The sequence below is a fragment of the Thalassophryne amazonica genome, chromosome 7 (genome assembly GCF_902500255.1).
Source record: "Thalassophryne amazonica chromosome 7, fThaAma1.1, whole genome shotgun sequence".
Taxonomy (NCBI): domain Eukaryota; kingdom Metazoa; phylum Chordata; class Actinopteri; order Batrachoidiformes; family Batrachoididae; genus Thalassophryne; species Thalassophryne amazonica.
In genome coordinates this window covers 105,352,881-105,366,480 of record NC_047109.1, presented here as the reverse complement: position 1 = coordinate 105,366,480, position 13,600 = coordinate 105,352,881, and the positions used below count along the sequence as shown (strand labels likewise).

The window sequence follows — 13,600 nt, the reverse complement described above, 5'->3', positions numbered from 1 at the left end:
CCACTTTGTGACTGTTCTGTGGTGTTCTAGAGTGAAGGTTACATTTTGGATATGTGAGATGAAACGCATAATAGTACCCAAGGAGATATAGCAGTCTCTCATGGAATTTCTTGGTGTCAAAGGTGTTGATTGGTTTGTTTCCCACTGCAATCACACAGTTCTTATAGCGAGCCTTTTCACACTTTTTTTCAAGGAAAATAAATAGTTCTATCAGTCTCAAGAGACTTAGTTGAGTTCATTTGCAAATGAATTTGTTAAGGTTTGTTTGCAGAGTTCAAATAGAAACTCCATATGCAGGCAGATGGTATGGTGCAAAAAACAAGGTGATGTATTTAGTTCCCCTAAAAATCCCCACAAAACTCCAAAACAGTCTCCAATGTGAACATGGCCAAGTTCCACCAAAAAAACATCCACAGGTCAACAGAAAACACAATCCCAAAAACACAGTGAAACTCACTGACCAAGAAGGCTGCAGAAAAAAATGAACAAAAAGCAGAACCAAAAGTACTGAGGACTACGAGGGGTTAACACAGGCAGCAGGTACATACACATGGAGAAAACAAAGGAGCAAAGGCGAGGCGCAAACACAGGCAGGCCCGGCACTGACTGACACACAAGGAAGTGCTTAAATAACACAGGTGGAATTGACAACAGGTGGATGGCAAACAAGGGACAAACAAGTGAACAGAACACAAAGACTAATAACAACGTACACAGACCAACATATAACTCAGGAGTTAAAATGCAAGAGGGAAAGAACAACATAAGATAAAGAAGTGAACAGAACACAAAGATTAATAACAATGTACACAGACCAACATATAATCATATCTGTCATGAATCATATTTGTCTAATAGATTACAATTTGTTCATGTAAATGGGGAATCTTCTTCACAGACTAAAGTTAATTATGGAGTTCCACAAGGTTCTGTGCTAGGACCAATTTTATTCACTTTATACATGCTTCCCTTAGGCAGTATTATTAGACGGTATTGCTTAAATTTTCATTGTTACGCAGATGATACCCAGCTTTATCTATCCATGAAGCCAGAGGACACACACCAATTAGCTAAACTGCAGGATTGTCTTACAGACATAAAGACATGGATGACCTCTAATTTCCTGCTTTTAAACTCAGATAAAACTGAAGTTATTGTACTTGGCCCCACAAATCTTAGAAACATGGTGTCTAACCAGATCCTTACTCTGGATGGCATTACCCTGACCTCTAGTAATACTGTGAGAAATCTTGGAGTCATTTTTGATCAGGATATGTCATTCAAAGCGCATATTAAACAAATATGTAGGACTGCTTTTTTGCATTTACGCAATATCTCTAAAATCAGAAAGGTCTTGTCTCAGAGTGATGCTGAAAAACTAATTCATGCATTTATTTCCTCTAGGCTGGACTATTGTAATTCATTATTATCAGGTTGTCCTAAAAGTTCCCTAAAAAGCCTTCAGTTAATTCAAAATGCTGCAGCTAGAGTACTGACGGGGACTAGAAGGAGAGAGCATATCTCACCCATATTGGCCTCTCTTCATTGGCTTCCTGTTAATTCTAGAATAGAATTTAAAATTCTTCTTCTTACTTATAAGGTTTTGAATAATCAGGTCCCATCTTATCTTAGGGACCTCGTAGTACCATATCACCCCAATAGAGCTCTTCGCTCTCAGACTGCAGGCTTACTTGTAGTTCCTAGGGTTTGTAAGAGTAGAATGGGAGGCAGAGCCTTCAGCTTTCAGGCTCCTCTCCTGTGGAACCAGCTCCCAATTCAGATCAGGGAGACAGACACCCTCTCTACTTTTAAGATTAGGCTTAAAACTTTCCTTTTTGCTAAAGCTTATAGTTAGGGCTGGATCAGGTGACCCTGAACCATCCCTTAGTTATGCTGCTATAGACGTAGACTGCTGGGGGGTTCCCATGATGCACTGTTTCTTTCTCTTTTTGTTCTGTATGCACCACTCTGCATTTAATCATTAGTGATCGATCTCTGCTCCCCTCCACAGCATGTCTTTTTCCTGGTTCTCTCCCTCAGCCCCAACCAGTCCCAGCAGAAGACTGCCCCTCCCTGAGCCTGGTTCTGCTGGAGGTTTCTTCCTGTTAAAAGGGAGTTTTTCCTTCCCACTGTAGCCAAGTGCTTGCTCACAGGGGGTCGTTTTGACCGTTGGGGTTTTACATAATTATTGTATGGCCTTGCCTTACAATATAAAGCGCCTTGGGGCAACTGTTTGTTGTGATTTGGCGCTATATAAAAAAAATTGATTGATTGATTGATTGATTGATATAACTCAGGAATTAAAAAGCTAGAGTGAAAGACCAACATAAGATAAAGAAGTGAACAGAACACAAAGATTAATAACAGCTAACGCAGACCAACATATAACTTAGGAGTTAACAAGCTAGAGTGAAAGACCAACATAAGATAAAGAAGTGAACAGAACACAAAGATTAATAACAGCTAACACAGACCAACATATAACTCAGGAGTTAAAAAGCTAGAGTGAAAGACCAACATAAGATAAAGAAGTGAACAGAACACAAAGACTAATAACAGCTAACACAGACCAACATATAACTCAGGAGTTAAAAAGCTAGAGTGAAAGACCAACATAAGATAAAGAAGTGAACAGAACACAAAGACTAATAACAGCTAACACAGACCAACATATAACTCAGGAGTTAAAAAGCTAGAGTGAAAGACCAACATAAGATAAAGAAGTGAACAGAACACAAAGACTAATAACAGCTAACACAGACCAACATATAACTCAGGAGTTAAAAATCTAGAGTGAAAGACCAACATAAGATAAAGAAGTGAACAGAACACAAAGACTAATAACAGCTAACACAGACCAACATATAACTCAGGAGTTAAAAAGCTAGAGTGAAAGACCAACATAAGATAAAGAAGTGAACAGAACACAGACTAATAACAGCTAACACAGACCAACATATAACTCAGGAGTTAAAAAGCTAGAGTGAAAGACCAACATAAGATAAAGAAGTGAACAGAACACAAAGACTAATAACAATGAACACAGAAAAGCAATGTGAAAACTCAAACATGTGAAGGGAGTACAACTGGAAGACAACACTACTCAGGTGAGGGTGCAGGGGTGGGACATGAGGGACCAGCCCACCACAACACAGAACCTATACAGAAAATAAGATTGAATGAACATATGAACAAAATAATAATACTACACAACTGAATACATACAAAACAAAAAAAAAACAGCACAGAGCCATTAGACACTGAAAACCCAAAGATATGACATACCCCAAAACCCCGGTCAGGCGGGTTAGCTGAGCGGAACCACAACAGAACTGCAAAACAAGAGTTTTGAATAAGGTTCTTCAGATTGATCTTGCGCTTTTGATATTTTTGCAGTAACTCTTAAATGGAAAACTTTTGTATTTTTTTTTTTTTTTTGTAAAAAGAGATTTCAGCATTGGATCCCATAAGAAGTAACCACAGACAGGACTAAAGAAGAAATATTAATAAAATAGTCATATTAAGCTGCATTGGCATATCTGTGATGTTTTTAAAGCCACTGAATAAATAACAACTACAACAAGCAAACCTTAATTACTGTAATTTCTTGAAATTCTTATTTTAAGATTAGCCCCTGTCTTAAAATAAGGAAAACAATCTTGTTCCTTTGCTTGGATGGTTTGTAATCTATTGCCTTTTCTTGTTACTGGTTAAATATAGCTTGATATTAGCTGTAAAAATGTATTAAGAAAAAAGTGAGATACATCCCAAAATAAGACATTTTTTCCTATGTAAAAAATGTTTGACAAGATTATATTTCTATTGAGACAAAAAATAAGTCCAGTTTTCTTTAAACAAGTTGATTTTTTTATTTTCTTAGATATTAGTTTTTGCAGTGATCTCTGTGACTGTAACTGCAAATGTGCATGTAGCACCGCCTTCACACCTCACTACTCATGCATGAGGTTTTTCTTTTTTCACCGGAGGATTTTCTGTAAAGATTTCATAGATATAGCACCTGAGGTTTGATGAAAAATGTGTGCTGCTGATTTCCCATCTGATAAGGACAGATGCTTCACATGCACGTACGATGCACAGCTTGCTGCCTTGCAAGCGTGCACGAACGCAGGTGATGTAGCTTCAGGTGAAGCAGCAGATCAACTGACAGTGGAAATAAAAATCAATCAATCAATTTTTTTTATATAGCGCCAAATCACAACAAACAGTTGCCCCAAGGCGCTTTATATTGTAAGGCAAGGCCATACAATAATTATGTAAAACCCCAACGGTCAAAACGACCCCCTGTGAGCAAGCACTTGGCTACAGTGGGAAGGCAAAACTCCCTTTTAACAGGAAGAAACCTCCAGCAGAACCAGGCTCAGGGAGGGGCAGTCTTCTGCTGGGACTGGTTGGGGCTGAGGGAGAGAACCAGGAAAAAGACATGCTGTGGAGGGGAGCAGAGATCGATCACTAATGATTAAATGCAGAGTGGTGCATACAGAGCAAAAAAAGAAAGAAACAGTGCATCATGGGAACCCCCCAGCAGTCTACGTCTATAGCAGCATAACTAAGGGATGGTTCAGGGTCACCTGATCCAGCCCTAACCATAAGCTTTAGCAAAAAGGAAAGTTTTAAGCCTAATCTTAAAAGTAGAGAGGGTGTCTGTCTCCCTGATCTGAATTGGGAGCTGGTTCCACAGGAGAGGAGCCTGAAAGCTGAAGGCTCTGCCTCCCATTCTACTCTTACAAACCCTAGGAACTACAAGTAAGCCTGCAGTCTGAGAGCGAAGCGCTCTATTGGGGTGATATGGTACTACGAGGTCCCTAAGATAAGATGGGACCTGATTATTCAAAACCTTATAAGTAAGAAGAAGAATTTTAAATTCTATTCTAGAATTAACAGGAAGCCAATGAAGAGAGGCCAATATGGGTGAGATATGCTCTCTCCTTCTAGTCCCCGTCAGTACTCTAGCTGCAGCATTTTGAATTAACAGAAGGCTTTTTAGGGAACTTTTAGGACAACCTGATAATAATGAATTACAATAGTCCAGCCTAGAGGAAATAAATGCATGAATTAGTTTTTCAGCATCACTCTGAGACAAGACCTTTCTGATTTTAGAGATATTGCGTAAATGCAAAAAAACAGTCCTACATATTTGTTTAATATGCGCTTTGAATGACATATCCTGATCAAAAATGACTCCAAGATTTCTCACAGTATTACTAGAGGTCAGGGTAATGCCATCCAGAGTAAGGATCTGGTTAGACACCATGTTTCTAAGATTTGTGGGGCCAAGTACAATAACTTCAGTTTTATCTGAGTTTAAAAGCAAGAAATTAGAGGTCATCCATGTCTTTATGTCTGTAAGACAATCCTGCAGTTTAGCTAATTGGTGTGTGTCCTCTGGCTTCATGGATAGATAAAGCTGGGTATCATCTGCGTAACAATGAAAATTTAAGCAATACCGTCTAATAATACTGCCTAAGGGAAGCATGTATAAAGTGAATAAAATTGGTCCTAGCACAGAACCTTGTGGAACTCCATAATTAACTTTAGTCTGTGAAGAAGATTCCCCATTTACATGAACAAATTGTAATCTATTAGACAAATATGATTCAAACCACCGCAGCGCAGTGCCTTTAATACCTATGGCATGCTCTAATCTCTGTAATAAAATTTTATGGTCAACAGTATCAAAAGCAGCACTGAGGTCTAACAGAACAAGCACAGAGATGAGTCCACTGTCCGAGGCCATAAGAAGGTCATTTGTAACCTTCACTAATGCTGTTTCTGTACTATGATGAATTCTAAAACCTGACTGAAACTCTTCAAATAGACCATTCCTCTGCAGATGATCAGTTAGCTGTTTTACAACTACCCTTTCAAGAATTTTTGAGAGAAAAGGAAGGTTGGAGATTGGCCTATAATTAGCTAAGATAGCTGGGTCAAGTGATGGCTTTTTAAGTAATGGTTTAATTACTGCCACCTTAAAAGCCTGTGGTACATAGCCAACTAACAAAGATAGATTGATCATATTTAAGATCGAAGCATTAAATAATGGTAGGGCTTCCTTGAGCAGCCTGGTAGGAATGGGGTCTAATAAACATGTTGATGGTTTGGATGAAGTAACTAATGAAAATAATTCAGACAGAACAATCGGAGAGAAAGAGTCTAACCAAATACCGGCATCACTGAAAGCAGCCAAAGATAACGATACGTCTTTGGGATGGTTATGAGTAATTTTTTCTCTAATAGTTAAAATTTTGTTAGCAAAGAAAGTCATGAAGTCATTACTAGTTGAGCAACATTCTCCCTTCTGCTTTCTTATTTGTGCAGATCTACATGTTACTAAAAATCAGTTCATTACTGTGTATGTTTGCTGTGTTGTCATCTTGTTACCTCCCATTTCTTTGTTGGGAACTGAGGATTTCCCTATTTGGCCCAAATGTCACCTTCATTGCGACAGTTTTTATTGTTAAAGTTACACCCTGTATGAAGCTGATTTTTTTTTTTCCACAGTTTTGAGTTTGTAATGGAAACAGGAAACAACCATCCTGTATGACAGTGATATATATTTATTGTTATTCATAGGATGGCTACATTATTCAAGTTATTTGAATTCAGCAGTTCTGTAATTAAACCCGCTGAGGGCTTTGGACCCAGAGATCAGGTCAGACCCCATAAGGGTACTTTTGTATGGTCCACCATAAATTGAACAAAACATACATTTTTAATCACACATACATACATTTTTATGAGTCTCCCATCAGCATTTGATTTTTTTTGTTCGAGTTTGAATTTTGCAGGGGGTTTCTCTGAGTCTGTGTTCTTGTCTGAGTCCTTTTCAACTGTCTTGGTTGTGGATGTTCTATGTGAGAGAATGCATGCGACTACGTGCATGGTGGAGTCCACTGTGCACCCCTCACTCTTGTACCCTGTGTGTGTGAGTCCCAGTCTCTCAGTGTGTGCATGTGAGTGTGTATACATGCCTCTCTCCCTTCCGTGTCCTACGTGTATGTGTGTGTGCATGCATGAGCTTTTCCACTTGCGTCCTCCTCAGCTGCGTGTGGTCATCGTGGTTACGCCTGGCAGCTGCGCGTGACATCTGTCAGTATCAGTGTCTGCACACCCCTTGTTAACTGGTTGTGTTTCCTCAGTCTCTGTGGATTATGATGCTCAGTTCTTTTTGTTGTTTTCATTTGTGTGTTCTGGGTTCACTGCCACATTCAGTTGTCAGGGTGCCGCCCTGGCTTCTGAGCGCAGAGTTTCGACTGTTGACTGTGAGGGCCCGCCCCTTGTGCACAATAATGCACTGTCATGTCTACGCACAAATGTTTCCACTTAACATGCTGTTATCACTGTTTAAATGAACAGCTTCCTCCGACAGAATCTCTGTGCTTACACATTGCTTAGGGGAAGAATGAGGTTCTGGAGCCCTCTGTGTCTGGGGGGGTGCGCTCTGGTTTGACAATTTTCCTTCTTTGCTTTGTTTGTCCGTAAGTTGCTAAGTTGCTTTGTCTGTTTGATATTTTAGGAAATACACAAACTCACACATGCAGAACATGTGGACATATGTTTGTTGAGTACAACCCCAAATCAGAAAAACATGGAACAATATGGAAAATGTTGGGATGGGGGAGTGCAGTTTACATTTACTTTGACATTTATTTCATTGCAGACCATATGAACCCTCAAATAGGCCATGTTTTGTGCGTTCAACATAATTTCATTTGTTAATACTCATCCATTCCTGTATTTCAGTCCTGTAACACAGTCCAAAAAAAGTTGCTTTAGCATTGAGGATACCAAGGTGTTATTTTGTCCCATTCTTCCGCCAAACATGCCTTAAGGTGTGCAGCAGCACAGAGTTATAGTTGCATTCCCCCCCACTAAATTTGCCACACATTCTCTACTAGGGACAAATGAGGACTGCAGGAAGGCCAGTCCAGTATCCGTACCCTGTTCCACCACAGCTGCATTTGTAATGTGTGCAGAATGTGGGTTTGCACTCCCTTGTTAAAAGAAATGCATGGATATCCCTGGGAAAACAGGTCATCTTGAAGGCAGCATTCTGCTCTAAAATATCAATGGACTTTGCATTAATGCTGCCATCACAGAAGTGTAAATGGCTTTTTATCTTCTTGCTGATAACAGTCTGGATCATCCTTTTCATCTTTGGTCAAGAACACACAGTGTCCATTTCTTCCAAAAGAGATCTGGAATACTAATTCGTCTGACCTTTCCATTGTGTGATGGTCCACCCCAGATGTCTTCAAGGCTAGATCAGTCAATGCCACTTCTGGGCAAAATTACCATATGGATTTTTTTTGCACAGAAAAACTTTAAGTGGCATATATGTGAATATAACCATGTTGTAGTGCTTGACACAAGTTTCCCAAAGTAACACCTTGCCTCTGTGGGTATATCAGCTATTGATGAATGGCTGTTCCTTATGCAGTGCTGTCTGAGTGATTGGAAATCACAGGCGTGGTCTTAGTCTCACAGCTTTCCCTAAAATTCCTCCAGATTCCTTCAATCATTTAATGATATTATGCACTGTAGAGGGAGAAATATGCTAATTTATTCCACTCTTTTTTTAACATTCAGTACTTTTTTTTAACACATTTGTTGACAAGGGGTAATCTTCTGCCCATCTTTGCTCCTCAAAAATGCAGTCTTCTGTAGCTACTTCTTTTGCACCATATCATGATTCCAATCACTAGTTGATATCACTTGTTTAAAAGAACATCAATTAATTAATTTGTGAGCTCATTAATAGCCCTAAATTTCTCTGGTGACTGGCATGGTGACTGTCTTCTTTAAGCTCTTCCATGCTGGAGAGAAATGGTGGAAATCTCCTTTTGTAGAGAATATTATTAACTTCTCAATCCGGATAGGATTAATAAAAACTGAGTTAATTTCTCTTGGTTGTTTTTACAGAAGGTAAAAGGTAAAAGGTGCTGGAATATCACTGAGGAACCCTATAATTCTAATCCCGTCGGACAAGACCTTAAGTGCTGTCCATTTCTGTATATAGCACGACCATAAGAGCTTCAGAGGGAAGAGCTGTTCCTTGTACGTTTAATGGCAAAATAACAGAAGACAAAATAAATATTTACAACACTAAGTAACATGTTAACACAATCTTCTGTACAAAGAAATATACATGCAAAAGTAAAAATAAGTCATAATAAGACATTCAGAATGACATTGCTGCAGTCTATGTGTATTTAAAATATGACACGAGGTTTACATCCTGGGCACGGGCTGATGGCCCCGCCCTCTCTGTACATCTTTACATCATATGAAGAGTTTAGGTTTCCCAAAGGCATTTTATTACTTAGAGCATACGTTTCTATGATTAAGCTCATGAGAATTCAGTAAAATGATTAAGATTTTGAGAAATCCAGATGCATAAAAATAAATTAAAAACTGATATGAAATGAGACTGTACAAACCAACAAGAGCCATTGAACTCGACATATTATTGACATTAACTCAGTTTTTCTATACAATAATTGTTAAATATATGTAAATAACATAAGAAACAATGCAAGTTTTTAGTTTCACCCATCTCTTGGTCCACTCAAAGAACTGGCACTTCGAAAAAACAAAGCAGTTTTCTATGTTTTAACTTAAAAATATCAACTATTCAAATGCAAGTGATGATTTTACCAAAAGATACTTCTTTATGATCACAATTATGAAAAAGGGCAAATTCTAAGTTTGAGCAGTCTCCTAAAAATGTAAATGTCAATCCAATCATTCCAAATCCACTGCGACTGATGACACAGTGCGACATTTCTACGAATCTTACCCACATCTGTCTTGTGAAGTCAAAATGAGATGCTGAACAATCTATTGACATGTACAAAAGCCAAACTCAGAGAAAATAACTTTCGGGGTGGGGGAGAAAAAGACACGTGATAATGAAACTTCAGTAAAGAGCCATCAAACAATCTCTCATTGCACATGGAATAAATAAAGCTGGACTGGACTGATGTAAACCCTCATACAGTACATCTTAACATGATCAATCAAGAAAGAGCCAACTTTGGTTTTGTTACAAAACTAAAAAGAGAACGATGACCAAATGAACGTATAAGTGCCTAGAGATTATAGATACACATTTTACATGTTAATTTCTGCAAGGTTCCTCTGGTTTTAAGGGCTTGCAGACATTAATACTGAAATTAATACATAAGCGTTAACACAATACAGACATCTAAAGCAGTACCAGGTACGTACATGCCTCTTTAAGATTACGGCTACAACACAAGTCTTCATAAATAGTTGCATAAATGTTAAAGCTGCAACATTGCACATGGGACTTAATGCAAAATACGAGTGCACTTCTAGTAGCGGTTTGTTCATAGTTGAAATCTGGCTGCCGAGAGTCCCCGGGGAGTTTTCGGCTCCCCGACTCACCTCGCCAACTGGGCCTGGGCTCACTAATACTCAGCAAATGAGACAGATTATGTTATTGTGACTCAACCTCTTCAAAAAAACAAACAAAAAAAAAGAGAGAGAGAGAGAGAATGAAAGGTTATTTACATGTAAGGCGGATGCAGGTAGAAATCTGAGAAGCTTTGCCAAATAGCTTAAAAATTTCGTCGAGTTCATTTGTCAAAATGTAACGAAATGAAATGATTTCACCTTTCAAGGTAAATATAAGCAACTATTGCACTGAATGGTACTACAACGTGTTTCTGGAAAACATGATTTTGGTCTTCATCTTGTTCTAGAATAATAAGCGCCCCCTGCTGGCAGGTGCATATTTGTTCGTCTTATTACTCTTGTTTTACTTCATCTTACTAACTAAGCTTTATTTTTCGTAGGAATAAAGACAGTTCTCTGTTTCCTCGCTGTACATAGTTTCAGTTACAAAAAGTAATCTCTCGTTACAAAAAGCATTTTTCTTGTGTTCGACCGAAAGCAGCCTGAATGAACTCTTATTATACAGTATTTCTATTCTCTGTCAATAACACTGTCAAAAACACAAGTCTTAGTCTCGCTGGCTTGTTCAGAAAGCTTGGTTTTCTCCCTGCCAAGTCAATGTTTGAAATCTCACACAGATTCCAACACTTGGTTTGTTGTGCAGGCATAACGACAATATGCCAAGGCTGGCGGGTGGAGGGAGAGGAGCCAAAGGGGATATCAGCAGAGGTCAGACAGTCAGCAGCAGTAGGACTTTGTGGCTTAGTGAGGTAAAAGGGGATCATGTGTAAAATGAGACACTGGTGGTCCTTTTTTTCCTTTGGAACCACGGCACAGCTGAAACTGGTGGCTACATATTCGTGTGCACACCTTCGTACTAGAACATCAGAACTGGACTAGCGTAAGAACAGTTTGCAACTTACAGATTTTAGGTACAGCTGTTAAATGTGGTTGATCAGGCGGCTGTGAAGGAAGGTCTTAATGGAGCCTATGGGCCGGACATCGTTCTGGTGTTTGCGTCTCTCAATGAAGGAAATGAGTCTGGACGTGTCCAGATGTGCAGTGGGGAGATTCTGTGGCGCACCAGAGTCTCGGCTTGTCACACCTCGATGTTGGAGCCAGGACTCCTGCAGGCAAGACTCTGCAGGCGGCCGTTGCTCAGGATCTCCTTGGAGCAGCAGGCAGACAAAGTCTCTGGCAGCTGAACTCACTCCCTGGAAGTAGTCCTCTGGGAAGCTGAAGTCAAGATGGCAGATGTTCAGACACGTCTCCTCCAAACTCTCATCCAGGAAAGGTGAGGCACCACTCAGGACAACGTACGTCACCACCCCTGTCAATCATCCATTGTGTTAGCACAACAATAACCTAACCAATCAAACATTGATTACATCAGTAAATTGACTGTTTGTGCACTTGGGGCCCTATTATGACAAACTATGACGCATGGTCCATCCAATGTGCAAAGTAAGGCATGGGGTGCAAAGGAGTTGTAGTTATTATCTGAATTAGTCATGGGCATATTTTGGGCATAACATCAAAAAACTATTCACATTGTCGTGTGTCATTCCCTTTCAGACATAAATGTGCCAGCACCTGGTACATTACTGTTCAGATGGCAAACTCAGAAATGACACATTACCAAGTGTCAAGGTGTGTGAGTGGGAGCAGCAGTAATCCACCATAGCTCCCTGAGGTGAAGCATTTGCGTGCCTCTTTAATCCCCAACAAAACACCTCCTCCAATCACCCGATCTCCTCCATAACCTCCTACCTCAAAAATAAGGTCCACCCACAAACACAAAAAAATTCTAGTTCCTTGAATGGCCACTTGAGGCTAGTTCCAAAAGCACATACGCACACGTAATCAAAAGATTATGGAAACCACCACCCAGTCCCCACAAATAAGCTTTAATACAACACTTGAACAAAGGTTAGCCTATTAGCTTGTTTGGAACTCTGGGATGGGGGTGTGTTTGTGTATCATTTGTCTTCCCCAGGTCCCACAGGGTCTCACCTACACTCCTCTTTACCTATTCATGGATTAGCTGGGACATACGTAGGCAGAGTAAGTACCGCCAACATGTCAACACCCACAGCAGCAATATTTTTAGCTTCAAAACGGCTCCTCTGGGTCTCTTTAGTAAACCTACACAGGGTTTGTCTATCATAAATACAGTCTCTGTCCATTTCCCACCAACCAGCTTTCCATTATGCATTTGCATAGCTATGCCTCCCCCTACTGGACACCACTGAAATGACAAACAATTGAGAAGCAATCTGAAAAATTCATGTCACCATTCAAAACATTTGACTTCACTTGTGTAATCCAAAGCAGTAGATAACTGGCATTCAGCATGTTTTGTCTATAACACAGCAGTGGAGTTAAATAATGCAAGTTAGACATCAGTATCACTGTTTTGATACAGACCTAAGCTCCAGAGGTCAGACATTAGTGAGACAGGCTGACCCAGAACCAGCTCTGGAGCAGAGAATTCTGGGCTCCCCAGAAGAGCATGGATGTAGGAAGCAGGAGGATTCAGCTGAACAGCGTCACCAAAGTCTGTCAGCTTGACGACCGGCTGAGAATACGCGTGTTCCACCACTATGTTCTCAGGCTGTGGAAGAAAGATTAGGAAAATGTTGCTTATGTAACATCCATAGACGCGCCTACTACCTGTCTGATGGTTGTTGCATGCTGGATGGATGATAGAAATTAGGAGCAGGTGTGGTCAAAGATCAAACCTCACTTGGCTGCCACCTGCTGGACATGTCTAAGGTTGTTAGAGGGACTAATCTTATCATCACATGCATGATGGGAAAATAGGAGCAGGTGTGGTTGGAATTAAGTGTAGCTTGTTTATCAATTTCTTTAATTTCCAAAACCTAGGTGTAGCAGCCACCAAGTCCACCACTACGTGTTTGGAAAGAGGTGACAGAACTGAAGAAGTCCAGAAATGCATGACATCTATCAACTCATATTACAATGAGTGAGTGAGTGAGTGTTCACCTTGAGATCGAGGTGTGCTATCCTCCAGCTGTGCAGATAGTGGAGACCTTCAAGAATGTCTCTGAGATACAGAGCTACCTTCTCCTCCGTCAGGTTTCCCCAGCTCACGATGTAGTCCAGCAACCGTCCCTGGTCTGCCCTGAAAACAACACGGAAC

At 40.0% G+C, this 13,600-nt stretch overlaps 1 protein-coding gene across 1 annotated transcript in view; it reads right to left on the bottom strand.

The window, feature by feature from the left end:
* Positions 1-9,063: 9,063 nt before the first annotated feature.
* triob (trio Rho guanine nucleotide exchange factor b) overlaps positions 9,064-13,600 on the bottom strand; it is a 347,395-nt gene continuing 342,858 nt past the window's right edge. The window contains 4 exon segments of the mRNA XM_034175263.1: positions 9,064-11,257; positions 11,343-11,767; positions 12,865-13,051; positions 13,444-13,582. Of these exon segments, the coding sequence (XP_034031154.1) occupies positions 11,379-11,767; positions 12,865-13,051; positions 13,444-13,582 (715 nt within the window). The 3' untranslated portion in view covers positions 9,064-11,257; positions 11,343-11,378.